This window comes from Taudactylus pleione, unplaced genomic scaffold (assembly GCF_031769625.1).
Source record: "Taudactylus pleione unplaced genomic scaffold, aTauple2 ptg001123l, whole genome shotgun sequence".
Lineage (NCBI taxonomy): Eukaryota > Metazoa > Chordata > Amphibia > Anura > Myobatrachidae > Taudactylus > Taudactylus pleione.
In genome coordinates, this window is record NW_028285524.1 from 3,682,525 (window position 1) to 3,710,435 (window position 27,911).

At 43.3% G+C, this 27,911-nt stretch overlaps 1 protein-coding gene across 2 annotated transcripts in view; it reads left to right on the forward strand.

The window, feature by feature from the left end:
- The first annotated feature begins 21,861 nt into the window (after window positions 1–21,861).
- The window catches only part of PAPPA2 (pappalysin 2), a 303,379-nt gene continuing 297,329 nt past the window's right edge, over window positions 21,862–27,911 (forward strand). The window contains exons 1-2 of one of the 2 annotated variants that reach the window (XM_088461902.1): window positions 21,862–21,948; window positions 25,975–27,878. In XM_088461902.1, coding sequence (XP_088318028.1) covers window positions 27,185–27,878 — 694 coding nt within the window. In that variant the 5' untranslated portion in view covers window positions 21,862–21,948; window positions 25,975–27,184. Of the gene's footprint in view, window positions 21,949–23,015; window positions 23,282–25,974; window positions 27,879–27,911 lie in introns of those variants that run through there. The other variant, XM_088461901.1, reaches the window with a different exon arrangement.

A 27,911-nucleotide genomic window follows, 5' to 3' on the forward strand; every position in this document is an offset into this window, starting at 1 on the left:
AATCCCAACGGGGAAAGCCCAACAAGGGACTTAAGATAAGTGTCGAAATACTGATGCCTATCTTAATCTCGATGCCGGAAACCAGAAAGACGGCTGTCTGAACAAGGTAAGTCTGGGGTGCCGTTAGCTGCGCGGGGGGGGGGTTAGGTTTAGGCAGCATAGAGGGGTTAGTGTTAGGCGGTTAGGGATAGGTACCCCTAGGGGGGAGAGTTAGGCACCGCTGAGGGGGGGAGGCTAGGGTTAGGCACTAAGGGGGGAGGGTTAGGTTTAGGCACTAACTGGGAGGATTAGGGTTATGGTGCAGGGTAGGGAGGGTTAGGCTACAAGAAGGAAGGGTTAGGGGGTAGGGGGGAGGGTAGGTATACTTACCCGAACCGTCAGGATACCAACCATCACGATGCTGCTGTCGGTATTTTGACAGTAGGCATCCCGGCAGCCGGCATTACATACCGATTCCGTCACATGCATGAGCAGTTAAGACTGCTGCTCAGATATTACATAGAACTGCTAGTGTGTTTCCTGCCAGCTAAATCAGTAACCCTATAATATTCTGAATACCTTTTTTACTGCTGAGTGAAAACAGCTTGTGTGACTTAAGGTTCTGCAACATGTTGCTAAGGGTGAGAATATATAAATACATTTTTAAAGTGTATAACATATTTAAAATTCACTAGTAGTAAAACCAATGAGCCTTTTCTCTATTAATAAATATGGTATGCTTTACCTATACCTCTTGTCATGTATTTTGAGGAACACACTAGGACATGGATAAAAAAGCTCATTGCAAAAGCTACAGCTGAGGCATCATAGCTTTATTTTTTGACTAACATAAGCGTACACGGACAAGACTTCTGAAGCGGAGTCATTTCTATTCCCGGCAATGGAAAATAAAGCACAACTTATTACAAGTGAGTACTATGAAGGACATGAATCAACAGTGTCAGCGTGACACTGAGTAAATGAAAGCTTGCCTGTCTTACCTCGGATGGCTTTCTTAGTGACTTCAGCATCTGGGGAAGGGATTGTGGATGGGGCTGGAGGCGCTAGGACACTTGTATAATTAAATATATTGAAAATTAAGTCTCCTGGGTATAATTTTCTCTATTTTTGGGGTGGATTAAAGGTGGAATACATTTAATTTAAATAGAACTGTTTGTCTTTTTTTTTACTAATGTATCACAGGACAAACTGAAATACTTTTCAGAAATTTTCTAATTTGGCTGACATGTACCGAATCTGACCAAAATTGGCACATGCTGGCCAAGCAACCATCAAGGGCAAACTGAACATGATCCTTTGAAGTGAAGAGGACGATGACTGTGCTGGGTGTGCACATTTACTGGCCGTCTGCACTAATTGTTCCCCCGGTAATCTGGGTGCTCAGATTGTCCACTTGAAAAATGGATCTAATGTGGCCATCGATGCATGTGAATCCAAAATGGACTCAGATCCCGTAATTATGTGAGCAGGACACACATCCAAAAATAAAAACAAGCGTCCTGCAAAAGCTGCTCACATTCAGTTCCATCCAGCAGTACACGGTCAATGTGTGATGCATCAATAATGCAATGGAACATACCTTTCACAGGCAACTATGGGGGGAGATGTATCAAACCTCAGAGAGAGATAAAGTACCAGCCAATCATCTTCTCACTGACATTTTACAGGCTGTGTTTGATAAATGGCAGTTAGGAGCTGATTAGTTGGTACTTTATCTCTCCCCACTTTATCACTCTCCAAGGTTTGATACATCTCCCCCTGTGTCATTTGGGGAGATGTGTAAAACCTTCTAAAGGGAAAAAGTGGAGAAGTTGCCCATAGCAACCAATCAGTTTGAAACAATCTTTTTTTTTTAGACTGTCCGATAAAAATGATAGGTAGGAGCTGATTGACTGCTATGGGAAACTTCTCCATTTATTCTCTCTAGAAAGTTTGATACATCTCCCCAATCGTGAGCTAACCTTTAGCAGCTGAGGTCAATGGCTTGCATGGTAACACCAAATACTGTAGCTGGCCCAGCATCTGATCCATATGGCTAGTTAGTATTAACATATGACATGCCTAATGCTATCTGGGCCACTCTAACCTAGAATAGCCCTGTCCTGTATTTGATGCTTACAGGTGAATGAGTCACTGGCAACTTGGGCCAAAAACTATTCTTTTCCAAACTTGTTTTTTTTTCTTGCCCCTCTCTCTTTGGGGTCTATTTACTAAGCAGTGTTAGGAGACAGAGTGAAAAGTGATAAGGTGCCAGCCAATCCGCTCCCAACTGCCATCTCACAGGCTGTGTTTGAAAAATGGCAGTTGGGAGCTGATTGGCTGGCACCTTATCACTTTTCACTCTTCACTTTTCACTTCTCCTAACACTGCTTAGTAAATAGACCCCTGTATCTCACAGCTGAGACCTCGGAGCTGCACTGTCCAGTATGGCGATCGCTGCACAGGCTCTAGCCAAGTATATTCAATGTACTGCGTTACACACTGGCTGCTTCCACTTTACCACAATGGTGGTGATCCCAGCCAATACAAGGCAGAAATATATCAGGGATTTGTAACAGCCAAACCTGCACTCCTTCACAGCCGCTAAGATCCGTAGTGCATTGCTTTACAAAGCAACTGACGGCCACATTGGCACTGAATCAGTTAAAGGATACATGTTATTATATATGACTTTTTAAAGTTAGTACATTGCAGAAAGCCAATTACAGCAGTGATCAAGTGAATTGAGGCCTTTCCGCTGTATTAGTCCATTGGCATAAGCTTTTCTTATGCTTTATAACCACTACTGCCTGTATCCCCCCCCTCCCATATAAAAATCCTATCCGGATCATTCCCAGTGGTCTGGAGTCCTTCCCTCTATCCAGCCTGTGCTGGTGGAAGATTTGAGCCAGTACCCTGCAATGGGCCCCTAGCACTTGCTGGCAGAAATGAGTTGCTCCGATCAACACAGATAGTACTTCAGAGAAGGATAGAAAAAAAAAAGGGGGGGAGAAAGGGAAGGAACACAGGGTGAGAAGTGAGAAAAAAAGGCTCAAAGAAGAGAGCGAGGAAAGAAAGAGGTATGTGAGCAAGAGGCAAGGAGGCGCAAGGCGAGGTGTGTTCATAAGTGCAATGAGAGCAAAAAAAAACAATTTATAGGAAATATTAGATAAGAACGGGACAGCATGTGGATAAAAGATGAGTCGGATAGAGAAGGGGAAAAGGATATATTGTTACATTGTTAGAGGTGGGGGCCACAAATTAAAGTTAGCGGCAGAAAATGTGCAGCACTCAGATGCACGACATGATCACGTTCGCAGTTCCCAATATAGTTATACAGAGAGCACATACCAGCTGTCATCTGCTGGTACCATGGGGTGTATTTATCATTACGCGCCTGCTTATCGCATTGACAGAAAATCTATCACCGCAATTTAACAAGAAAGGTTTGTTGGGGCAACTGAGCGACGCTCATTAGCTGGCAGCCACAAGAGGACATCCCCTCCCCAGGCTCATGGAACTGGATGGCCAGACTTAAATTAATAATTACAAAAAAATAAAAATGTATATTTAGAAAAAAATCATTAATACAATTACTGTCCGAAAAAAAGCTTTATTTAATTAAATAAAACATTTACTTTCTTTATTGCCCCCAATAACACCACCCTGACATGCTGAGATGTGATACTTCCTAAATTGGCAACTATCGATGGAGCCCCAAAAGAGATGGCTACTGCCAGCGATACCCGACAGTAGCCACAGACGATGTTATAAGAACGTTGTGTCTGTCTGTTTGTTCCAAGTCGGCACAAAGACTACTGAACAGATTTTCATGGAAACTGCATCATTGTGTAGTGGAAACTCCTAGAAATAACCTGCACTTTGTTTTCATCTCTATCCGTCAAGTTAAAGCTGAGCAATAACAACAACAAAATTAGTTGACATCTTCAATGCAAGAGATAGGTGTGGCTGGTAAGGGTTGGGGGAAAGGTGCTTTAGGCCTGCGGTCACTTCAATAGGATATACTACATAGCAGTCTGTGCACCAGGCACACAGTGACATTGGTGTGAGCGGTGGGTGAATAGGATAGGCTACATAGCAGTCTGTGCACCGGGCACACAGTGACATTGGTGTGAGTGGTGGGTGAATAGGATAGGCTACATAGCAGTCTGTACACAGGGCACACAGTGACATTGGTGTGAGTGGTGGGTGAATAGGATAGGCTACATAGCAGTCTGTGCACAGGGCACACAGTGACATTGGTGTGAGTGATGGGAGAATAGGATAGGCTACATAGCAGTGTGTGCACAGGGCACACAGTGACATTGGTGTGAGTGGTGGGTGAATAGGATAGGCTACATAGCAGTCTGTACACAGGGCACACAGTGACATTGGTGTGAGTGGTGGGTGAATAGGATAAGGCTACATAGAAGTCTGTACACAGGGCACACAGTGACATTGGTGTGAGTGGTGGGTGAATAGGATAGGCTACATAGCAGTCTGTGCACCGGGCACACAGTAACATTGGTGTGAGCTGTGGGTGAATAGGATAAGCTACATAGCAGTCTGGGCACCGGGCACACAGTGACATTGGTGTGAGTGGTGGGTGAATAGGATAGGCTAAATAGCAGTCTGTGCACAGGGCACACAGTGACATTGGTGTGAGTGGTGGGTGAATAGGATAGGCTACATAGCAGTCTGTGCACCGGGCACACAGTGACATTGGTGTGAGTGGTGGGTGAATAGGAAAGGCTACATAGCAGTCTGTGCACAGGGCACACAGTGACATTGGTGTGAGTGGTGGGTGAATAGGATAGGCTACATAGCAATCTGTGCACAGGGCACACAGTGACATTGGTGTGAGTGGTGGGTGAATAGGATAGGCTACATAGCAGTCTGTGCACCGGGCACACAATGACATTAGTGTGAGTGGTGGGTGAATAGGATAGGCTACATAGCAGTCTGTGCACAGGGCACACAGTGACATTGGTGTGAGTGGTGGGTGAATAGGAGAGGTTACATAGCAGTCTGTGCACCGGGCACACAGTGACTTTGGTGTGAGTGGTGGGTGAATAGGATAGGCTACATAGCAGTCTGTGCACAGGGCACACAGTGACATTGGTGTGAGTGGTGGGTGAATAGGAGAGGTTACATAGCAGTCTGTGCACCGGGCACACAGTGACATTGGTGTGAGTGGTGGGTGAATAGGTTAGGTTACATAGCAGTCTGTGCACCGGGCACACAGTGACATTGGTGTGAGTGGTGGAGGCACTGCAGTCACCAGTCTGTAGAGAGCTGCTGGTCACGTGGGCCATTCCCGTGGCAAGGCCCCTATGCAAAGCAATACAACTATAACATCTCAAATAAAAAAAATGTTGGCCGAAGTGATTTCATAGTTGGCGAAGCCGCAAGCAACAGCTCTCATTTAATAAATATCTCTGACAATGGATGACACGGTAGAAAATGCTTTATAATAGGAAAGGACACACTAATAAAAGAGTCACATTAAATAACACTAAAGCTTTAAACTGAAAACACAACAGTATAAAAGGATAACAGGACGTTCCTAAAATAAGCCCTTTAGCCAGCACTTGTCAGCTGCTGGCTGAAATCCAGTCAGGTTTTTATCACCTTGTTGATGGATGTTTGCTAAAATCCACGGCCTAGGTTATTGATATTGCACCCAGACGGATTTGGATTTACCTCACAAAAAGAGGAATACGCAGTTTTCCTTGAATGCTGGATACCTCCATTACTTTTACATTTTTACTGACAAGTCCACTAAACCTTTTTGTGGACTGGAAAGTCTCTGCTTTTTTTTTTTTTTAATATGTTTATTTTTAACTTTCATATCAGGCATCTCCAAGTTCTGCATTTAGCAAAATGTGAGATAAAGCCCAACTGCCTGGCAGAGCTTGCTGGGAGTTGCAGTGCAGACACCTGTAGAGTCACATGTTTGTTGTCTGAGGAGTCAGAGTTACAAATTTGGGATGCATTGTACCAGAAAATGTGATTGTATACTGTTCAGTAATTGCGTTCTTAATCGGCTCTGGCAGGGAGATGGATGACATAAATGATTTGGAAAGGTTCTGAGACATCTAATTAGCAAGAAGCTTTGGGAACTTTGTGGTGGAAGATGCTGTACCCAAGTTCTCTGGCCACTTCTGAAGTAATCTGCTAAATCCTTAGGCTGCAAAAGAAACACTGCTGATTTTTTAAGTAAACTTTGTTACATTTCAATGAAAATAGCTTTGGAGGCAGCCAAACTTACCTCAGAACAGTGAAGTCTTCCAGTTGCTCCTTGTTCTTTGGGTAAAACACGAGGATGGCAAATTTACTAATATTATTATCTTCTTTCTCTGGTAATTGTAAAATACCATATAACACACAGTATAAAAAAAGAGTGATCCTACTGCCTTCTATACTGGTAGAGTGATAATATTCACAGTTCCCCTTTTTTGTATATTGGAGAGTTATCATATTGAGAGTCCTGTTACTTTGTATATTGGAGAGTTATCATATTGAGAGTCCTGCTAATTTGTATATTGGAGAGTTATCATATTGAGAGTCCTGCTACTTTGTATATTGGAGAGTTATCATATTGAGAGTCCTGCTACTTTGTATATTGGAGAGTTATCATATTGAGAGTCCTGCTAATTTGTATATTGGAAATAATTCTAATGTTAGGGGTCCTAACTCTTTGTATTTTGGAGACAGTTATAATGAGAATGCTGGCGCTTAGTAAACTGGAGTTAAAATGTAAAGGGTCCTGCAGCTTCATCTGTTGGAGAGAATGATAATATTGAGGGTCTTGTTGTTTTGTATATCGGAGACACTGCTAATATTGGGGTCCTGCAGCTTCATCTGTTGGAGAGAATGATAATATTGAGGGTCTTGTTGTTTGTATATCGGAGACACTGCTAATATTGGGGTCCTGCAGCTTCATCTGTTGGAGAGAATGATAATATTGAGGGTCTTGTTGTTTTGTATATTGGAGACACTGCTAATATTGGGGTCCTGCAGCTTCATCTGTTGGAGAGAATGATAATTTTGAGGGTCTTGTTGTTTTGTATATCGGAGACACGGCTAATATTGGGCTCCTGTTGCTTCGTATTTTGGGGATAGTGATAATGTTAAGGGTCCTATTGTTTTGTATATTGTAAAGAGTGATGATGTTGAGGGTCTTTTTGGTTCATATATTGGGGAGAGTGATAATGTTGATCATCTCTGTCACAAAACGCAGCATAGGGACGCCAGCTTTCTCTTACTGGCTCCGTCATCTCCTGGCCTCTGGCTCCATCATCTCCTGGCCTCTCTTCGCATCCTCCGAGTTTCCCATGATGAAGTCAGTGCAGGCACCATCCTGCACTTCTTATAGGGTGGGTGTGTGGTACTTCGGCATATTTGTACTTGTCAGGTAGGCGGCATTTTAATTTTAGGATTCCCTATATAAGCCTCACTCTGGCAGCAGAGTGTTACTGTAGGATCTAAGCCTTGCTCGTGCTTCCTTGCGATCTTTATTGTACAAACTCCAGTTTATGACCACTTGGATTGTTCCTAAGTTCTCATTGCATATTCTCTGTGGCAAATCCTCAACTTCTCTTTGTATGACCTCTGGCTTGTTCCTGATTCCTCTCAGCATATTCCCGGTGGCTCTCACAGTTTAGCACCTACATCCTATCATGCTAGGAACCAGTAAAGAGGGCCATAACCGGAATATAGGGCGCAGCAAAGCCCAAACCTGCTTGCAGGAGTCCCTAGTGAAAACCACTGGAGCAATAGATTCCACACCTCTGATACTAGTAGTGCTAATACTCGCTGATAGTTACAAGAATCCAGAATTCCAGTAGCATCATGAAAACGTTAAAGGTCCTATAGTTTTTTATATAGGGGAAGGTGATAATATTGTGAGTCTTGCCTATTCGTATATTGGTGTTATAATATTGAGAGTCCTGCCTCTTTGTATTTTGGCGTTATAATATTGAGAGTCCTGCAGCTTCGTATATTGGAAAGGATTATAATGTTTAAGGTTCCGCTGCTTAATAAAGTGGAGGGAGGGATGATATTTGAAGAAACTGTTGTTTCATGTATTGGAGAGAGTGATGGTGTTGAGGGAGCTTTTGTTTCATACATTGGCAAGAGCGATAATGATAAGAGTCCTATTGTAACATATATTGGAGAGTGATATATTTGAGGATCTTTTTGCTTTATATATTGGGGAGAGTGATAATGTTGATTCCCCATGTTGTCTCTTATATTAGAGAGAGTGATTATGTTGGGGGTCCTGTTGTTTTTTATATCGGGGAGAGTGATAATGTTACGAGCCCTGCTGCTTCGTATATAGGGAATACTGATAATCCAGGAGGACTCTTTGTTTTCTAGTTTGGGGACAGTGATAATATTGTGAGTTCTGCCTTAGTGTGCCTGTAGACCCAGAGTAAAGTAGACATCATGCTCATAGCTAAATCATGTACATATTATTAAAATGATTTATGTTTTGTAGAATTTTTCAATACGAGCCTTTCTGTGGGCCCATGCCAGTCAAGGAGGTGTAGCCATGGTCCTATCAGCATTACTCTGCTGCTGTGCAGAGACATGCATGGCCATGAAGGGACAGGAAGGTCCTGCCTGTCCCCTTGCCAGCCCACCCCTCGGGAGACACAATAAGGACTGTGGTAATTTCCTCTTATTAATCAATGCCATGTGCTTGTTAATATCAGACACAGATAGAAACAGAACAGTGTCACCAAGTCCAGATGCTGATTTAACCTTTAGGTTCCCCCTAATACCCTTCTGCAGCCTCTCGTCTCCCCTTCACCACTGAACTCATCATCGCTTCCTAAAAGTAATTATTACAATGGTGAGTAGTGCCAGAAATTAAAGATAATAATTGAGAATTATTTACAATGTGTCACAAACCGTGGCCGGGCCAAGTAGGGTCTCCGCTGCTCACCGCTCCGTGCACTTCGCCTCTGTCTCTTTAATGGCGGCTCATTATGGGGGTCAGTGTGCATTGCCAGAGGAAGCAGGATCTTCTGTGAGCACTGGTGCCCAGCGTTCTCTATGTGTGTGGGAGACACGGTGCCGCCATCTACCCAAGGATCAGCTGATCGGATTACTGCCAATCTGAGTCAGCTGACTTCTGCATCCAATCCCCGCTGGTCAGGGGAGATAAAAGGCACAGCCCAGGAAGTCTCAAGTTGCCAGTGCCACTGTATTCACAGCCTAGCTGAGTGAGGAGAGAGCGCTCCTGTGTTTATTCCTCAGAGTGATTGCTGTGTTATTTCACCTTGCGCCTTTGACCCCATTGGTGCTGCCGATATCCACAGTCCATCAGTTCCAGCCGATATTCATAGTGCATTGATTTCGGCCAATAACCACAACTCATCAGTCTTTACAGATAACCACAGCTCATCGGTCCTTACCGATAAACACAACTCATTGGTTCTTGTCAACAACCATCACTCATAGGTCCTTACAGATAGCCATCGCTCATTGGTCCATACCGATAGCCACAACTCATCGGTCCTTACAGATAATCGCAACTCATCGGTTCTTACTGATAACTACAACTCATCGGTCCTTAACGATAACCACAGATCATCGGACCCTACCAATAACCACGGACCATCGGTCCCTACCGATAACCACAGACCATCGGTCCCTACTGATAACCATAGACCATCGGTTCCTACCGATAACCACAGACCATCAGTCCCTACCGATAACCACAGACCATCTGTTCCTACCGATAACTATGGACCATCGGTTTCTACCGATAACCACAGACCATCGGTCCCCTACTGATAACCACAGATCATCGGTCTCAGCCGATAACCACAGACCATCAGTCCCCTATCGATAACCACAGATCATCGGTCTTAGCTGCTAACCACAGACCCACAGCTCCTGTCCATTTCCCTAGTTCCAGTGCTAGTACTGAGTGACCAACCTGCCCGTTGGATGCTGCAAAGTCCATACTTCCTTGCGGGAGTCCCTGGTGAACACCTCTTCTGGTTTGGGTCTCCGACAATACTCAGTCCTAGTTTTAGTACCCAGTCCCACACATGAGCAGGAGTTACATCTGCCCAACAACTTTTACCACAGAGTCCCTGTCACGTCCAGACTCCAGTCCGGATTTACAAATAAAAACAATTCGTGACAGTTGGCACAGACATGATGGATTCGGCAACGGATCAAGTCACCAGTGCTGATCTCCTGCAGGGTATTGCTAATCGCCTGAAAAATTTGGAAACCTCACAGAGATAGCTGGCTCAATGCTTTCAGAATATGCTTCAAGCTTCACTTCCTCATCAGGAACATCGAATCCTGCTTCAATGTCTCCTTCTACGTCTATGCCAGCTGCTCGGGTTCAACTCTCTTCTCCTAAACTTGATAGCACCACGAAGTTATGTAGGGGTTTTCTGAATCAGTGTGACGTGCACTTCGCACTCCAACTTACCAGCTTTCCAAGTAACAAGACCCGAGTGGCATATATTGTCTCCCTTCTCTCCAGTTCAGCCCTTGACTGGGTGTGACCCTCATGGGAGAGATCCGACCCACTGCTCCCAAATTATTCCGAGTTCATCGCCACCTTTAGAAAGATCTTCGATTAGCTGGGAAGAATTTCATCCGTGGCCTTAGAGATCATGCGTCTAGGCCAAGGTAACCAGTCAGTTGCACAGTATGTAATTCAGTTCCAGATTCTAGCATCTGAGTTCCGGTGGAATGAGGAGGCTCTCACTACTGCAGTGGCCTCTCAGGTTGGTTAAAGGCTGACCTGGTTAACAGGGATCTTCCGTCCAAGTTGGGAGACCTGATCTTGCTCTGTAACAAGGTGGATCTTCGGTACTGAGGGTGACAAGTCGAGAAAATAAGGGAGAGCATCTGAGGTTCAGTCCTGTATCTCGTTCGGGTTCTTCACCCACTACCCCTGTGGATGAGCTCATACAAATCAATCGATCCAAGTTGACCTCTAAGGAACGTTTAAGAAGACGCAGGGGAAATTTATGTTTGTACTGCAGAGAGACAAGTCATCTCGTGGCTGCTTGATCCCATTGTCCGGGAACCTTCCGGTCCTAATCAGTTCTGGAGAAGCTAGATTAGGAGTGATGTTTCATTCTCCATCCTGTCCTGATCCAGTCATGTCTGTTCATCTAGAAATTTTGGATAAGTCTCTGAATCTACTCCCTTCTGAACTCCGCAGCCGCAGGAAATTTTATCACTTCCAGTTTTGTTCAAAAGTACCAGGTTCCTGTAATATCTCTGCCACATCCTGTTTTGCTTTCTGCGGTCGATGGAAGTCGTATCCCCAATGCCTCCATCTCTCACCAGACCGGAACTCTCAAGCTTGGAGTGGGGACTCTTCATTCTGAAGAAATCAAGTTCTTGGTTATTTCTCCAGCTATACACACCATAGTCCTAGGTTTTCCATGGTTGTGTAAGCACAAACCACAGTTCAATTAGACTTCTATGGAAGTCACATCCTGGGCCTCTTCTTGTCTCAAGTCCTGTTTAACACAGATATTTCCACTTCCTACACTCAGTTTTCTGATGTGTTCAGTAAACAAGGAGCCGACACCCTTCCGCCTCCTCGTGAATGGGACTGTCCCGTAGATTTGGTCCCAGGAAAGAATTCTCCCCATGGCAGGACTTATCCTCTGTCGGTTCCTGAAACTGAGGCGATGTCACAGTACATTAAAGAGAACCTGGAGAAAAGCTTCATTCAGCCTTCCACCGCATCGGCAGGTGCCAGATTTTTTTCAAGAAAAAGGACGAAGGCCTTCGACCCTGCAAAGATTACAGAGGTCTCAATGATTTCACCATTAAGAATAGGTATCCATTGCCGTTAATCTCTGAATTATTTGATAGGGTCAAGGGAGCTTCAGTGTGCACTAAACTTTATTTAAGAGGTGCCTACAATCCAATCCGGAACCGGTTCAGCGATGAAAGGAAAATGGCATTCAACACCAGGGATGGCAACTACGAATATTTAGTTATGCCGTTCGGCCTGAGTAATGCTCCAGCTGTGTTCCAGCATTTTGGAAATTACATTTTCCTGGATTTGCTGTATCGATCTGTAGTGGTCTATCTTGACAACATTTACATTTTTTTCTCAAAACCTGGATGATCACCATCAACAGGTGAAGGAGGGAGAATCAACTCTTTTGCAAACTGGAGAAATGCATTTTATAGGTACCCGCTTTAGCCTTTTTGGGGTACATCCTTTCGGGAACTGGACATCAGATGAACCCAGAGAAAGTTCAAGCAATCACCAAGTGAACCCAACCAACTACGTTAAGGGCAGATCGACTCTTTCTTGGCTTCACCAATTATTATTGAAAGTTTATTAAGGGCTTCTCCACACTATTCGCCCCAATCACTGCTCTTACTAGAAAGGATGCTTACCAATCTCACTAGTCCCCGGAGGCCTGCTCAGCCTTTCAGTCTCTGAAACAAGCCTTTACTTCTGCTCCAGCCTTAAGACAACCTGATGTCTCTTAACCTTTTCATCGAAAGTGTAGGAGCCGTACTCCTACAAAAATTCGAGGACAACAAGATGTACTCTTGCAGTTAATTCTCTAGGAAATTCCTACCAGCAGAGAAGAACAGGAAGTGCTGGCAATCAAGCTAGTGCTAGAGGAGTGGCGTTAACTTCTTGAGAGAGCAAATCATCCTATAACCATATACATGGACCACAAGACTCTGCTTTACCTGAAAAATGCCCAATTCTTCAACCCAAGGCAGTGTTGTTGGGCCATGTTCTTTAACCGATTTAACTTCAAGTTGGTCTCTCGACCTGCTTCACAGAATGGCAGAGCTGACTCTCTATCTAGATCCTTTTGTTCTGAACCTGAAGAATCTGTGAAAAATCTGATACTCAGACCTGTAGTGTTTACAGCTACCAAGCTTACTGCTCCAGTGGGGAAATCTTTTGTGTCTCCTAAATGTTGGTTCACAGTAAACCCTGGAATTTCTATAAAGGCTGTACTGGTGGCCTTCCATGAAAGCTGGTGTTCTTGAATTTGTTACTTCTTGTCTTAAGTGTGCTCAGCACAAAACTCTTCGACGGACTCCTGCCAGACCTCTTCAACCTTTGCCCATTCCAAAGCTATCCCGGACCTATATTTGTATGGATTTTATTTCTGACCTTCCATCCTCCAGTGGTCACAATACTGTCTGGGTTGTCGTTTACCATTTTTCAAAGTTGGCTCATTTCATTCTGCTCAAGGGATTGCCCTCTGCTCCCACTCTTGTCCAGTTGTTCATTTCACAAATCTTCTGGCTGCATGGAGTTCCCCATGAAATTATTTCTGATCGTGCGGTACAGTTCGTGGCAAAGTTTTGGAGAGTATTATGTTAAGCACTTCAAGTGGATTTGAAATTCTCCACCGCTTACCATCCGCAAACAAATGGGCAGATGGAAAGGGTAAATCAAGATCTGGAGACCTTTTTGCGCCTCTACCTTTCCTCATCTCAAAACAACTGGTTGGAACTTCTTCCCTGGGCAGAGTTTGCACACCACAACCTATATCACTCTTCTACTGGAACCACTAAATTTTTTACTGTTTACGGACTGTATCCCCGAGTTCCGGAGTTCCATAATCTGCTTGTTGTTGATGTGCCAGCTGTAGATTCATCGGTACAATACTTGCTAGTATCTGGAAAAATGTACATACAGCCTCAGTTTGCTACATGAAGTACGCCGACCATAACAGACTTGTTGTCCCTAAGCTTAAAGTCAGAGATCATGGCTGGCTGTACACTTAGAATCTCAAACTTGGGGTGCCATCCATGAAGTGGGCACCACGTTTCATTAGTCCTTTTCCTATTGAAGGGATAATCAGTCCAGTAGTGTATAAATTAAAGCTTCCTCCTCTCCGGATACCAAACTCCTTCCATATCTCTCAGCTGAAGCCCCTGATCCTAAACCGCTTTCAAGTGGTCATTCCTAAATCTTCGAAGAATCAAGTCTCAAAGTGACACGGAATTTGAAGTCAAAATAATTGTTGGCTCACGTTGCCACTATAGACGTCTTCAGTATTTAATTGACTGGGAGGGCTATGGACCTGAGGAGAGGTCCTGGGTCGACGCTTCAGAGGTTCAAGTACCAGATCTGGTTTGTAAATTCCATGTACAGAAACCATCCAAGACCAAAGGGTGTCCGGAGTCCATCCAAAAAGGGGGGGTACTGTCACAAATCTCGGTCGGACCAAGCGGGGGCTATTACTGAAGTAACAGTGACTTAGAAAATGTTTACCAATGTATATCCATCACCATATGTCTAACAGATGAACATTAAGCCTAAAGCTGAGATAGGATGAAGACATATATCTTCTAGAAAGTGTTCTTTCAAATATAAATTGTTTACATGTTATTATCCTAGAGATAGATAGTTTATGGATAGATTAAAAAAAACCAGGGTAACTTAAAAGTGGAAATGTATAAATCATTTCTAGTCAACGTGCTCCCCAGGAGCCAACATTTTATACCTCCTAGTTTATAATTTTATTTATTACTTGTGCTTTCATATTATATAACAGAACACAATAAGAATCAGACTACCAAGTATTACAGTAAGGGGCATAGGAACCAGCACTATGGGTACCCTGGGTGACTCAAGCACATCAATCATTTTTAAGAGTTGTCTCCCATTAAAAGAGGAATAATTTTCCTCCCACACATATAACACAGTAAATGATATACAGTAGCCCCTTATGTGCTTTCCAACAGTCAGTAAATAGAATGCAAAATGTGTACCTGTCAGTAAGAAAAACCAGAGCATACTCACCAACTCTCCCAGAAAGTTGGGGAGACTGACAGATTTTGAGTAGTCCCAATCCACAAAACAAAGCTTTTCAGACCTTAGGGCCTGATTCAGACCCCCTCGCGAGCGCAGGACGCTTGCAAGCGGGTCGATGGTGCTCTACTGCGCATGCGCACGACAGAGGGAGCTCCGTCGTGCGCATGCGCGAGACCCGGCTAGCGACGGGGTAGCCGTCGCTCCGGGTCTCGCACCAAAGGGGGCGTGCTGTCGATGTTGATTGACAGCACGCCCCCTTTGGTGGGCGTGCCGGGGGCGTGACTGCCAGACGGAGGCGTTCCCATGGGAACGCCTACCGTCTGTAGCCGGCCCCACTGACATCAGTAGTGATGTCAGTGGGAGTGATTTTGGCTCTGATAGAGCCAAAATCACTCCAGGGCTTGCGGCAGCGAGACCCTACCGCAGGATCTCTGTCGCAAGCCCGATGGTCGCGATGGTCTTGACCATCGCGACCATCATCATGGACGCTCGCTATAGCTGTGGGTGGTCACCCACAGCTATGTGAGCGTCCAATAGGCCGCTCCATTTTCATGTAGGAGGGCCCTGATTCAGAGCGAACGCTCTGGTCAGAGCGTCCGGCTCTGAATCAGGCCCTTAATCCCCTATAGCTAACTCCATCTATAGACAGCCTAAATCAGGCCTGGCCAACCTGTGGCTCTCCAGCTGTTGTGAAACTACACATCCCAGCATACCATCCCACCGGTCAGCTGGTAAAGCATGCTGGGACTTCACAACTGCTTGAGAGCCACAGGTTGGCCAGGTCTGGCCTATATCTTCATATCCCTTCCTGGCAGCCCCAAGTGTGCTATGCGAGGCCCGATTCCCACGGATGTCTTGTATAAACACCTTCTTCACCACTGAGATAAGGTAGGGGTGAGAGAGATTTCAGTTGGGGGGGTAAACATCCTTTATATTTTATATGAAGTATATTTGTAAAATCAGACACATAATAAACCACCAAAGGAGTAACATAGGCCACAATTACTGCAGCCTGAATGTGCACCAAACATGTGGGCTGCACATTTGCGGCCACAAATGGACAGGGACTGAGAAAGGGTTAAATAAAATGATTTCAACATCTGGGATTTTGGTCCCTGAAAATTAACCGCTCATCGAGTAGATTATAAGATAGGCTGCTTTATTGGCAGTTCCTTATTGGCTGCTACATCATCATCAAATCAGTAATACAGAGTAAATGGAAAACTGAATTGATGTCCAAAAAAAAAAGTAAGCTATAAACATAATACACAAACAACATTCATAAACTGTCCCTTCTTATATGGGTGACACTGAACCAAAGAGGACACTGGGGAATTTATGAAAACCATTGTATGTAAATGATCATAATATTTATAATGCATTATCACGACCGTGGGCCTAATTAACCGATGTTTATGCACATCTGCAATGTTTTTAGACTTGCGCATAAGAAGCACTGCGCATGTGCAGATCTGGGGCTGCGATTCCGCTCACAGTGCCACAAACGCAGCAGCATGACTGACATGCTGCTGGCGTTTGGGGGCAGGGTCGGGAAGCATTGCAGAAACGGGTCGTGTTTTCTGGATGTGCCGAAGCCAGTGGCTGAATCCTTGGACGCAGCGTTATTGGCACCAGCAGCTTGATTTTGCCGGACATCCTGAGTAATCCGAAGGTTAATTAGATGTCCGATTGCCACGCAGTTGATCCAATCCTGCGTCCTCGGGGCCTAGAAGTGGATCGCAGAAGCCGGCAGGGGGCGTCTTTGAACTGAAGACGCCTCCTTTGATTTTTGCATATGGTAGCACAGCCGCTGCACACAAACACCCAGCAACGCTGCTAACTGTGTCCATCTCTGAATGAGGCCGTGTTGGAAATATGGCGTTGCCCAAAGGAACTGATAATATGTTTGGTTTTGCATTCAAAACTGCCCTAGAAACTTGCTGTAATTTCATCCCCACCTTGGGTAAGAATCTCATAAACCCCAATATGCAACCTAGACAGCCTATCCCCATATATAAATGTGGTTCACCCTCTGTTGTTAACGGAATACATGGCCAGCGGTTCTAATCCCGACAGCGGCATCCCGGCAGAGGAGGAAATCCCGATTGTCAAAGGTAAGTATTTACTAACGTAATTCTACCCCCTAACCCTCCCTTAGGGGTGCCTAACCCTAACCTCACCCCCAAGTGCCTAACCCTAATCCCCTCTCTAAGTGCCTAATCCTAACCCCCCCTTCCCCTAGCCTAAACCTAAGTCCCCCAGGGGGGTGCCTAACCCTAACCTCCCCCCAAGGGTGCCTAACCATAATCCCCCCTTCCCTTAGCCTAAATCTAACCTCCAGGTGGGGTGTCTAACCCTAAGTCCCCCCCGGGAACCCTAAAGTTAACCCTACAACCGCCTTTAATTTAAACCCTTGCCGGGATTAGACAGTCGGGAAGCCGACAGTCGGGATTCCGTCCATCAGCTTCCCGACTGCTTCCCGTTGTTAACATCCTTAACTGAAAATAAGTACTCCTCCATAAATCACACACCTTCAATTTGTTTTCATGCAGATTTCAAACTAGTAGGAGTCTTTTTATCATTGGTCATCATTACAATGAAATGCTGGTGCAATCAGCTATACTGCGAACCCCTATTTGCACTGGGCTAGACAAAGGGAAGTACAGACAAGCAATGCAGCTGTTTAACCCAGCGGAGATCCCAGCGATGCTGTACCAGAGGTCTGTTAGGACAGAGGTAACTGGCAGTCAGAGAGGTCCTGCAGGGGAACTAAGGGATTTCAAATTGCCAGCAGTTAGGATTTGCCCAAGTGCTTATCTTAGATTCATATAGACCCCTTGGAGTTTATTCAGATTTTGAAGATTTATATTCTTTGTAAGAGACATCTGCTGTGTAATTGCAACAAAAAGCTGTGCGCTTTGTATGACGGAAAACCTGAGAGCTTATCTATTAGTGGTCGTTTCAAAAAATATGAATATCTTGTTTTCCATCCTTTCTAGCAAGTTAGCAAAACGCACACGGTAGATACGGAATTATTTTCAGCCGACGAGAACTGCAATCCTGACTGTACTCTAACTATACACCAAACGTATTGTGTATTACTGCTCGTCATTCAACAGCTCAAGCCATAGCTTGCTAAAACAGGGGTGTGGCTGTCTAATTGCAAGTTGATTACTTCTCAAGCTCTTTCCCCAGTCCGTTCTCTCTCTGTTCATTTACATGTCAGTCATCTATTGCTTTTCCCTTTTGGCTTAGCATATAAAATACACACATATCTCCGAACCGTCCCCATTTCAGCACTGCCCTGCTGTCCCACCCTCGGGCCACAGTGCCCCACCTCCAGGCCGCAGTGTCCCAAAGGTGTATGTATGCGTATGTTTATGGACTTTCCCAATCCATCTGATTTCGAACATTTTCATTTATAATAAACTAGCAACTGGCCCCGGCTTTGCACAGGAGCAATTTTGAATTTACGGTGATAGTCTTTTTTAACCGAGGTCTTATAAGATTTCCTTGTTAACGAATGAGGCTGGTAAGTACCCTAACCCTCCCCTGTCCTCCCCCTAACTCTCCCTTGGTGGTGCCTAACCCTAACCTCCCCCAAGGTGGTGCCTAACCCTAACCTCCCCCAAGGTGGTGCCTATCCCTAACCGCCCCTTCCCCTAGCCTAACCCTAATCTCCCCCGGGGGGCCCTAAACCTAACCCTCCCCCCTGTGGCTAACACCTAACATACCCCGCTTACCTTCGTTCGGCATGGCGGCTGTCGGGATTTCGACATCGGGCTAAAAATAGGCGTCGGGATTTAGATGCCTATCTTTAATCCCAAATCGGGCTTTCCGCGTCAGGATTCTGGCAGACGGTATTCCGGACGCCAGTAACTTAACTACATCCCACCCCAGCCGCGTTAAATGTCTTTCCCTGTGCTTTATTTATTGTCATGCCAAAGCAAACGCTTACTGGGAATTGGACTCGTTTGAAATGAAAGAATCGTTTCTCACATGAATGAAATAGGAACGGCAAAAAAAGGAGAAAACTGACATTTTGTATCAGTAAACATCAATTTTTCTGGAGAAACCGAATTAAATGTATCAATCTCTACATGGTATAAAGTCCATCGCTGTGATATATCATTAACGGTTTAGGCAGCGTAAGCCAAGAAAGTGCTCGGACATCCGTTTTTTTCATTGTCTTGCTTCACTAAAATGGTCACTGCTCGGTTCCCTTTTGTCATACATCAATGTTACATACACCTAAACCTTCCTCTGCCAATGCTCTATGGAATACTCAAAACTGCATCAAAATTTGTCCAGTGGTTCTTGAGATTAACCTGAATAAACAGACAGACGCCTACCATGGAGTTAATTTTATACTATGTGTACTGTAGATAGATAAAATTGTGCAAAAGAGCGATACTTTCATACAGATCCATATTTATGGGTGAAGCAGTCCTGGGGTTTTGGAGAATATTTACCTTAATATTATTATCTTTTATTTATATGGTGCTACAATGGGTCATACATACGGGAAGCAGTTGGGAAGCCAACGGACGAAATCCTGACCGCCGGCTTCCTGACTGTCTAATCCCCGCAAGTGACTAATGACTGGAGTCAAAATCCCGACGCCTGTTATTAGACCTACGCCGGGAGCCCGATACCCGGCTTACCGATCGAAGGTAAGCCGGGTGCGGACAGCCACGGGGGGGAGGGTTAAGGGTTTCGGAGGGGGAACTTAGGGTTAGGCACCCCCCCGGTTGGTTAGGCTTAGGCTAGGGGAAGGGGGGGGTAGGGTTAGGCACCCCCGGGGGGAGGTTGGGGTTAGGCACCCCCCCCGGGAGGGTTAGGTTTAGGCAGCGGTGAAGGGGGGGTTAGGTTTAGGCACTTAGAGGGGGGTTAGGGTTAAGCAGTTGGGGGGGAGGTTAGGGTTAGGCGCCCCTAATGGAGGGTTAGGGGGTAAAAAAAGGTTAGCGATACTTACCTTTTGTAGCTTCGGGATTTTCACCCCTGCCGGGTGTCCGCTGTCGGGCTTTGAACCGCCATACTGATTCCATACATACATAGGGATAGCATTCAAAATAAACAAAAGTACAGTAGATGGTTACAGACTAATTTACAAATTGGTCTAGACTGTGGTATGATCGTATGTACATTATGTGCGCTACCCATATTGAGATCCTCTGCTGACTAGTTTCCGAGGTAACCAACCTCTTAATTAATAAGCATAGAAGGAAACAGGAGACACCGAACCAGTGTCTATTTAAGAACTTGCCCGATACTAGTGTGTCGCCTACACACTGACACATAATTGGACAGGTTGTCACCCAGGTTTCAACCAGTTTGCTACCTGTAAGTGAATCCATCTTATTCCCATTGTAACTCGTGCAATACTGACACCAGAACTCCCTGTTGAGACAGAATCCTCCAGGTAGTAATATTAGGTGAGCACTGTTTCATTTACTTCTAACTAACAAATTAACATAATTACATTATACAAACCTGCCAATTACATAACTGCATAGAGGACCCTGCATGTGTCAGCTGGAATTTGGGGACCCCAAATTAGAAATTTTGCACTCCACATTCTCATGACGCCCAGCCTCCATGTTTTTAGAAATCCTTTATCCATCTTCCACTTTTTAATAAATAAGTATAAAAAAACAGAATTTATGAAACAGTAGCAAAGTAACAAAGAAAGACAGAAGCATCCTACCAAGAGGTTTAATAGTAATGATTTCTTAGGAAAGAAGACCCAGACAACTGAGCGTAACATTCTAAGGTTTGGGGTGTATGGTGGAATGATGCGGTCACCAATGGCTGATATAAGAGACCTCAATTTTATTATATTGGTAATAAAACAAATGCGTGGATTTCAACGAAGTGGTCAAAGCCTAGCGCCCAGAGCTGCAGTGCCACTAATAGCTTGCCACTGACATCGCGCAGTGAAGGGCCTATTAAATCAGTAAATGAATCCTGGAATAAGCGGATACACCAGGAAGAGTCACATCAATGCGTCATTTTGGCCATCACCCCTGATGATGTAAGTACCTGGAAATTCTCCCATCTAAACGCAAGTTAAGCAAATATTTGTCAAGTAGCACAATGCGCCAGCGTCCTGTTAATCTAAACAGCAAAGAAAATAGAACCAGACAATTGTTCATTCTAACTTTTATGTTATATCATTATTTAAAATGTCAAAATATAATGAATGCCGTGAAGGACAGCCAAATATTATAAAGAGAAAAGTCAAAGGGAAAAAAAAAGGACATTTTACTGCACAGATAAATTAAATATAGAACTGGCAACCTGACTCCTTTCAAGAAGTAAAACTCTGTTTCCGATTTCCACAGTAATTTTACAATCGCAATAGACTGAATTTAATTTGTTAACTGATGATAAAAATGCCCCTTAAAGGGGATGGGGCCTCCAAGCAGCATTTGTCACAATGCAGATGAAAGACTGGACAGCGGCATGGGAAACCTGGCGGATAAAGTCGTTTCAACGTAAAATGTTAGCCAATCACGTGACATTTAAATCCATCCTGAAATGACCTCTATACGCTCTACTGCTGTCACCATAAGTGTTGGATTGCTACCCCTTTACCTCCACATAATTTAGCCCAGGTGAACGCAGTTGGGAAACAAAAATGATAAAGGCAGAAATAAATTACTATTGCCCTGGGAAAAGAAGCCAGGTTGGCTGGTCTAATATATATTAATGCCATATTGATTGCTCGGGGAAAAAAAAAGATCAACCAAAAAGAGATAAAACACAAAATAACGTCAGTAGGTATTAGAAAATGTGAGTAAGGGAAGAGCGGACAAATGAAGGGGGTAGGAAGATAGGAGTGCTGCTGAGCAGGACTGGGATGTCAAAATGAAATTACAAGATGAGGAAAACACTGAAATGTTTGAACATTTTTTTGTTGTTCACTTTAAGCTGCCAAAATTTGAAGTGAAGAGTGGTGAGCTTGGGAATGAAAGAGAGAAAGGGGTGGAGAGTCAGAGAGAGAGAGAGAAAGAGAGAGAATGAGACAAGAGACTAAACAGCCCGTGATCTTGATGTGGAAACGATCAAACTTGTTATGAATGGATTAGTAGCAACAGCAGGAGAAGCTGCACAGCCGGATAGTACACTGCCAACCTAGGTAATATAAGCGCCTGTGAGCCTAGGTAAGAGCATGCTGCTGATTTTATGAATGAGGTGCTGTCCTCCCACACACAGCTGACTGTCTGTGTCTGTGAACTGGTGACCCTGCATCTCTGTCCTATCTCCCAATCCTGCAGCTCATCCCCACATTGTGGTCTCTTATTTCTAATTTCCCTAATCCAGCTCCTCTCTAGTCTCCCTTTTCTCTTATTTACTAGCAGTAGAAATGTGCCCTGTCTAATTGACTAACAAGTGTCCACCCCCTCCTCCTCCCCTCCCCTCTCTGACAATATTTTTAATTCAGTGCTGTGGCATGGCAGATTAGATTGCAAGCTCTTGTGCCCAAAAACTCATCACATCTTTTAGACATGGGTAAAACAATCATTTTTTTAAGCATCCCCAACTGATGCTGGAGGGACAATTTAAAATTTTAATTTGACGAATGTGAATTAACCACTTAGTTGATTAGTATTATTATATATACATTTTTATTTTTTACATCAGAACGCATACTCAAAAGTCATTTTTCTTTTTTTCCTCTCTGTTTGTTTTAGCAACACCTACATGTGTCTGTCTTTTCCACTATCTCTCTCTCTCTCTCTCTCTCTCTCTCTCTCTCTTGCCTTTTTTTCTTCAGCAGAATGAATAAAGTAGTACAGTATGTGCAAACGTAACTCAGAGCTCAGTGTGGGGGTCTGAAGAGGGGCATGGAGATTTTATTTTCGTACTCAGGGACTGCGGCTTGTTCCTCACAGGACAGGCAGGTGTGAAAACAGACGTGTTTTCTGGGGTTTGCAAAGCAGTCATCAAAACAAGTCGTGAGTGAAGGTAGTAAATAGAATTTTTTTTTTTTTAAGGGGATAGAGAGGATTAGCTCATCCTGATTTGTAAAGCCTACCCAAATAGGGGTCTTCGGCAGAGAGGGGGGTTTCATTGCGAGTAGGGAGGAGTCTCAAATAAAAAAAAAAAAGGGGGGAGAAAAGAGAAGAGATCCTGACTATGAATAGGAGGAAAAGGAACAGAAAAAGGGGCGCTAGAGGGGGCAGAGAGGAAAACTGAGATAAAAGGACAGAGGGATGTGGTCATAGAGAGAGAGAGGAAAATAAGGGAGCTTGGGACAGACTACCTAGCAGGAGTTACAGGTGGGTCACTAGACCCATGCAACTTGATGCTGTAACAAATACATGCCCCACTAATTGAGATGCACTGGCTGTTCAGTCATTTTTCAAGTGAAGAGAATCAGATAGAGTTTATTCATTTGTAGTCTGTCTGTACCGAGATCACTGGTACTCAGCTGGGAAACTACAGAGAGTTTATTAAGCAACTGATGGGGACAGCTGAAATATCTCATCACAGGTATGTAGACGATATTCTTATTGGGGCTGCCGTCAGCAGATATTTCATAGGATAAGGTTTTGTGATTTTGTGGTTATTATTACAGCAGCATAGGATGAGCGATAGAATTATGGAAAAGATCCCCTTGTGAATAGAGTTAAACTGTCGGGAACTGTGTTATAGGGATGACAAAGGAAAGAACAGTTAATCAGAAACATGGGATACAAATATAATATCACATAAAAAGGTTAATGTGTTATGTTTAAAAAAAATTGTAAAGTGCATCAGAATCTGCTGGCGCTATATAAGTAAATGTTAATAATAATAATAATAATAATATTAATAATAATGAAAAGAGAAAAGCATACAGCAGATCCCTGTACGTGTAGTAGGCATCTCTTGCTAGTGACAATTTTTAGCACTGTTTAAGTATTTATCTGTCTGTGATCACCGGTGGCTGCTTGGAACTTATAACAGCTGACAGCACACTTGCTGTAAGTGTAGGACAGCGCTGACTAATGTACTGTCTAAGTGACACCCGAAGGAACACAATACTAGAAGAAAGGAAGTACGGGAGGACACAAACATTGCAAACTCATGAGCGCAGCTGAGAAAGTATTCAGTAAAGTGTGAGGCAAACAAAAAAGTAATTAAGTAATGCAACAAGCGAAAATGAATACAGAGGCAAAGCTGACGATGGGTTAGACTGTCCAACAAATTGCTTGCTGTATGCAGCTCCTAGCAGACATAATGCATCACCTTAATTGCTCTTGAGTAGCGGAGCTCATGGCTACTTCAGTTGAAAACTAGGATTATGGACAAGTTAGTCAGTGAAGCCTTGATCTGTTATGATTATAATAATGATCAAAGTAAAATACTTAATTTTCAGAGCAAACATAGTGTTGATCATACAGTCATGCACTAGTGTTGTTCTCAACCTAGTCTACATCACTGACTAAACAGGGTTATTCAGTAGCGGAGAGCAAACAACCTGTAGCAGCCAATCTACAATTGGATTTGCATGCTGTAGTGAAAGACAGATATAAATGAGCAGGTTTAACCTGTTGCTACTAGTTACATCTCATTTGCATAGTCCCCAGGTGTACATGTGTGTGTGTTTGTACATACACATGCATACTCACTTTTCCCAGCAATTAAAAAATGTATATATATACATATATATATATATATATATATATATATATATATACATATATATATACACTGTACATGTTGGGTCTCCCGTATACAAAATGCGTGGGACCAGGTTTTTTTTGGATATTGGAATATTCTGTATTTTGGAATATTTGTATACCTTAATGAAATATCTTGGGAATGGGACCAAATCTAAACACAGAATACATTTATGTGTTATATATACCTTATACACACAGCCTGCAGGTCATTTTATACATTGTTTTCAATAATTTTGTGGCTCAAACAAAGTTTGTGTACAAACATGAAATTCATTTATGTTTCATATACACCTTATACACACAGTCTGTAGGTCATTTTATACTTTATTTTTAATAATTTTGTGCCTTAAACAAAGTTTGTGTACATTGAACCATCAAAACACAAAGGTGTCACTTTCTCAGTCATGCTAAAAAAAATAAATCTGTATTTCGGGATATATGAATATGGGAGACTCAACCTGTATATATATATATATTGCAAGTTGCTATTGTGGAAATTAAGTTGTTTTGGTCTCAATCATCCAGGACTTTAAATGAAACATGAAATTGGAAATACGGCCTGCATTAGCAATAAAGAGATAATTTCCTGTCACTGTTACCAATTGTGAGACATATTAAGTATCCTAATGAATTAAAGTAAATGTCTACCTTAAGTTGCTTTTTATTTCTCACATTTTTGCACTAACTTAAGCTTTGTTTGTTATCTGTTAGAATCCACACTGTGTGTATACTTATATTACAGTCCTCCCCATTACGTTCTGCTAGTTGTTGACAATAGGACAGATGTGCAGATCTGTAAAGTGCCATCTCCACTGAGAAAGAAAGTGGAAGCCAATGGCTGAGGACTTCCCTATCTTCTGCCTTACCTGGGACTACAGATGGAGCAGTCTTTATATTAACATTTAACTTACTTGGTTCAACAGTTAGATCACTGTCGCATCCTTCTATTTAAATGAATGAGTTGTAGCAATGGTGCAGGATGTGATCTAAAGTCTATCCCCTTTGTAAATATTTCTTATTATGAACATATATATTTCAGGTCAGAAATAGTTTCAGGTTCAGATGTTTGCTTTAACAAAATAAAAAAAAAAAGACAAGTTATTACATATATTAAAAAATAACTGTCACATGCAGATGTTCCCTGTATAAATGCACAGTGGTCTGGGTAGGATACACATACACTGCAGTTGAGGTACCCTATGGAAGAACACAGAGTATGCAGCAGGTATTCTACATTTGACCCTCCTGCTGATGTGGAACTACACATCCCAGCGTGCCCTCTCACAGTTTTGCTTTTAGGGCATGCTAAAGCTGTGGCTAGGCTTGCTGGGAAGTGTAGTTCCACAGCAGCTCTAGGAATGCATGTTGAATACCCCCAGTCTACAGCATTACTACAATCTGATTGCTCATATACACTTTAGTGATACATCTGGTGACTGTGATACAGTGTTTCCATCTCTACCTTCTTTATGAAGCTTCAAGATTCTCACAAGGGTTTCTCTTATAATTTTTACATAGGGATTTGGAGCATCACAGGTTCGTGAGTCTATTGCAATGTGATACAAGCCTGAGAGAACGTAACATTCTTCAAGACCACCCACCACAACCGCCTGCAATACTGGTGCAACCCACCTTTCTCCCCTCTTAGAAAAAAAAAAAGAATTCTAAAAAAACCCAGATAGGCTGCAAATGTCTCAAACATTCATATCCAGGTCAATATGCAATAATCAACAAGTTACTCAGTTGTACTCCAATAGCTAAATAATAGAACTGAGTTATTTAGCAATCTTCTTCACCCATCCTTTAATGCTGGCGCCTGTCTGTTCTGTGACATTTACACTGTCCTTACTTTTACCTATTTTTTTCATTTATAATTAATTTAGGTAAGGATATTATTCCTTGTTTCCTATTATTTATTGTAAGATAATATTAGCAGCCCACTGCTTCTTCATCAACCATTTCCTTACTCAGTCTAATTCTAATGTGAATTGTATCCTTGCTGCTTGTTTGTCTTGCTTCCACTGTTTGTGCACCTGTCTGTTTGCGACAAGCCTTTTTTGTTTACTCCTTCCTGTAGTTCCGTACCCCTGCAGCTTTCCTGCTCCTACTTGTCGCACATACTCGAAAGTAAAGCCAATAGATCCAGGGAATGGAGAGGTGAGAAGTAGTGGAAGGTAAACTTTGCAATAGATCTGTAAAGTGAACTTTGCAAGGTGGAGAAATATGTCTGTAGAGACCATGTGTTAAACATATGCTACACATGTGTCATATCAACATCTGGCCTGGGAACATATGTTAAGAATCCACTGGGGGCTGTAACATCACATCTACATCAGTGAAGGATATTCATCCCACAGCTTCTGCACTACGCAGAGAACAGTCCGCTAGAGTGCTTCCCGACAGAGTGGAAAGTGAGAAAATGTAGGAATGAGAGAGAGGGGAAGTAACTTCAAGTGAATGGTGGTCATTGGACAACCCCAAAAAATGTGAGCCATACATAACCTGAAAAGAAACGAAATTCCAAGAGAACACAGGAGCAAAATCTACAACATGGAGGACATTTGTAACTTTATTCATACAGGTGAACAAAAGCAGCATAAACTAAGTAGACAGGCAGTTAATATTGTGTAAAAATAAGAATACCTTCTCCTTGTAATCGACAGTTTCTGCAGTTGTCTGCTGGTGCACTCATTTATTGCATCTGGAGTTTAGGGTGGTGAGGACCAAGATGCGATGCTTGGAGATATCTCTTTTGACTTTTCTTATCTTCTCTTGTTGGGGTAGACCCCATAGAGAAGATCCCATTCTTCAGTACAAACAGGAATTGGTTCTGAGGGCAGAACGACTGCGGGAACTATCTATGAAAGACTCCTGCAGAGTTGGACAAGAGAAAAGAACATTTGTCAGTCTCCATCACCATTCTCATGAAGTGAGCCCTAGACGAGAGCAGTGGTATGAAACAGGAGCCGGGGGAGTAGGAAGCCAGAAACATGATGGATCAGATGAATGTTGCTTAGAAATTGAGGAAAAAAACAGGGACACATCAGCTAAGTTGGAAAGTAGATCTCAATGGAATATGATCCACAATGACAGCTACCATAAACTCAGTTCTAAAAAGTCCCACAAACAATCCCTCAGGAGAAATTCTAGAACAGTAAAGGGACAGGTTGTTCCACTGACAGGAAAGAGAAGATACCCCCGAGATACAGAGTTACTTAACACAAGAAGGATTTTAGCAAATTACTCTGTACACTTTGCACTGCATGAGAAGAGTTCTGTTGATGGTTCCCTCTACTTTTCTGGAGGCCAAAGTCAGTTGGTGTTAAACCCAGATTCTGAGCTGCAAATACCTCGAGAAACATTCACTGTAGAACTGTGGGTGAAGCCAGATGGAGGGCAAAATGATCCGGCAGTCATAGCAAGTAAGAGCACAATTATTTTATTACTGTTCATGT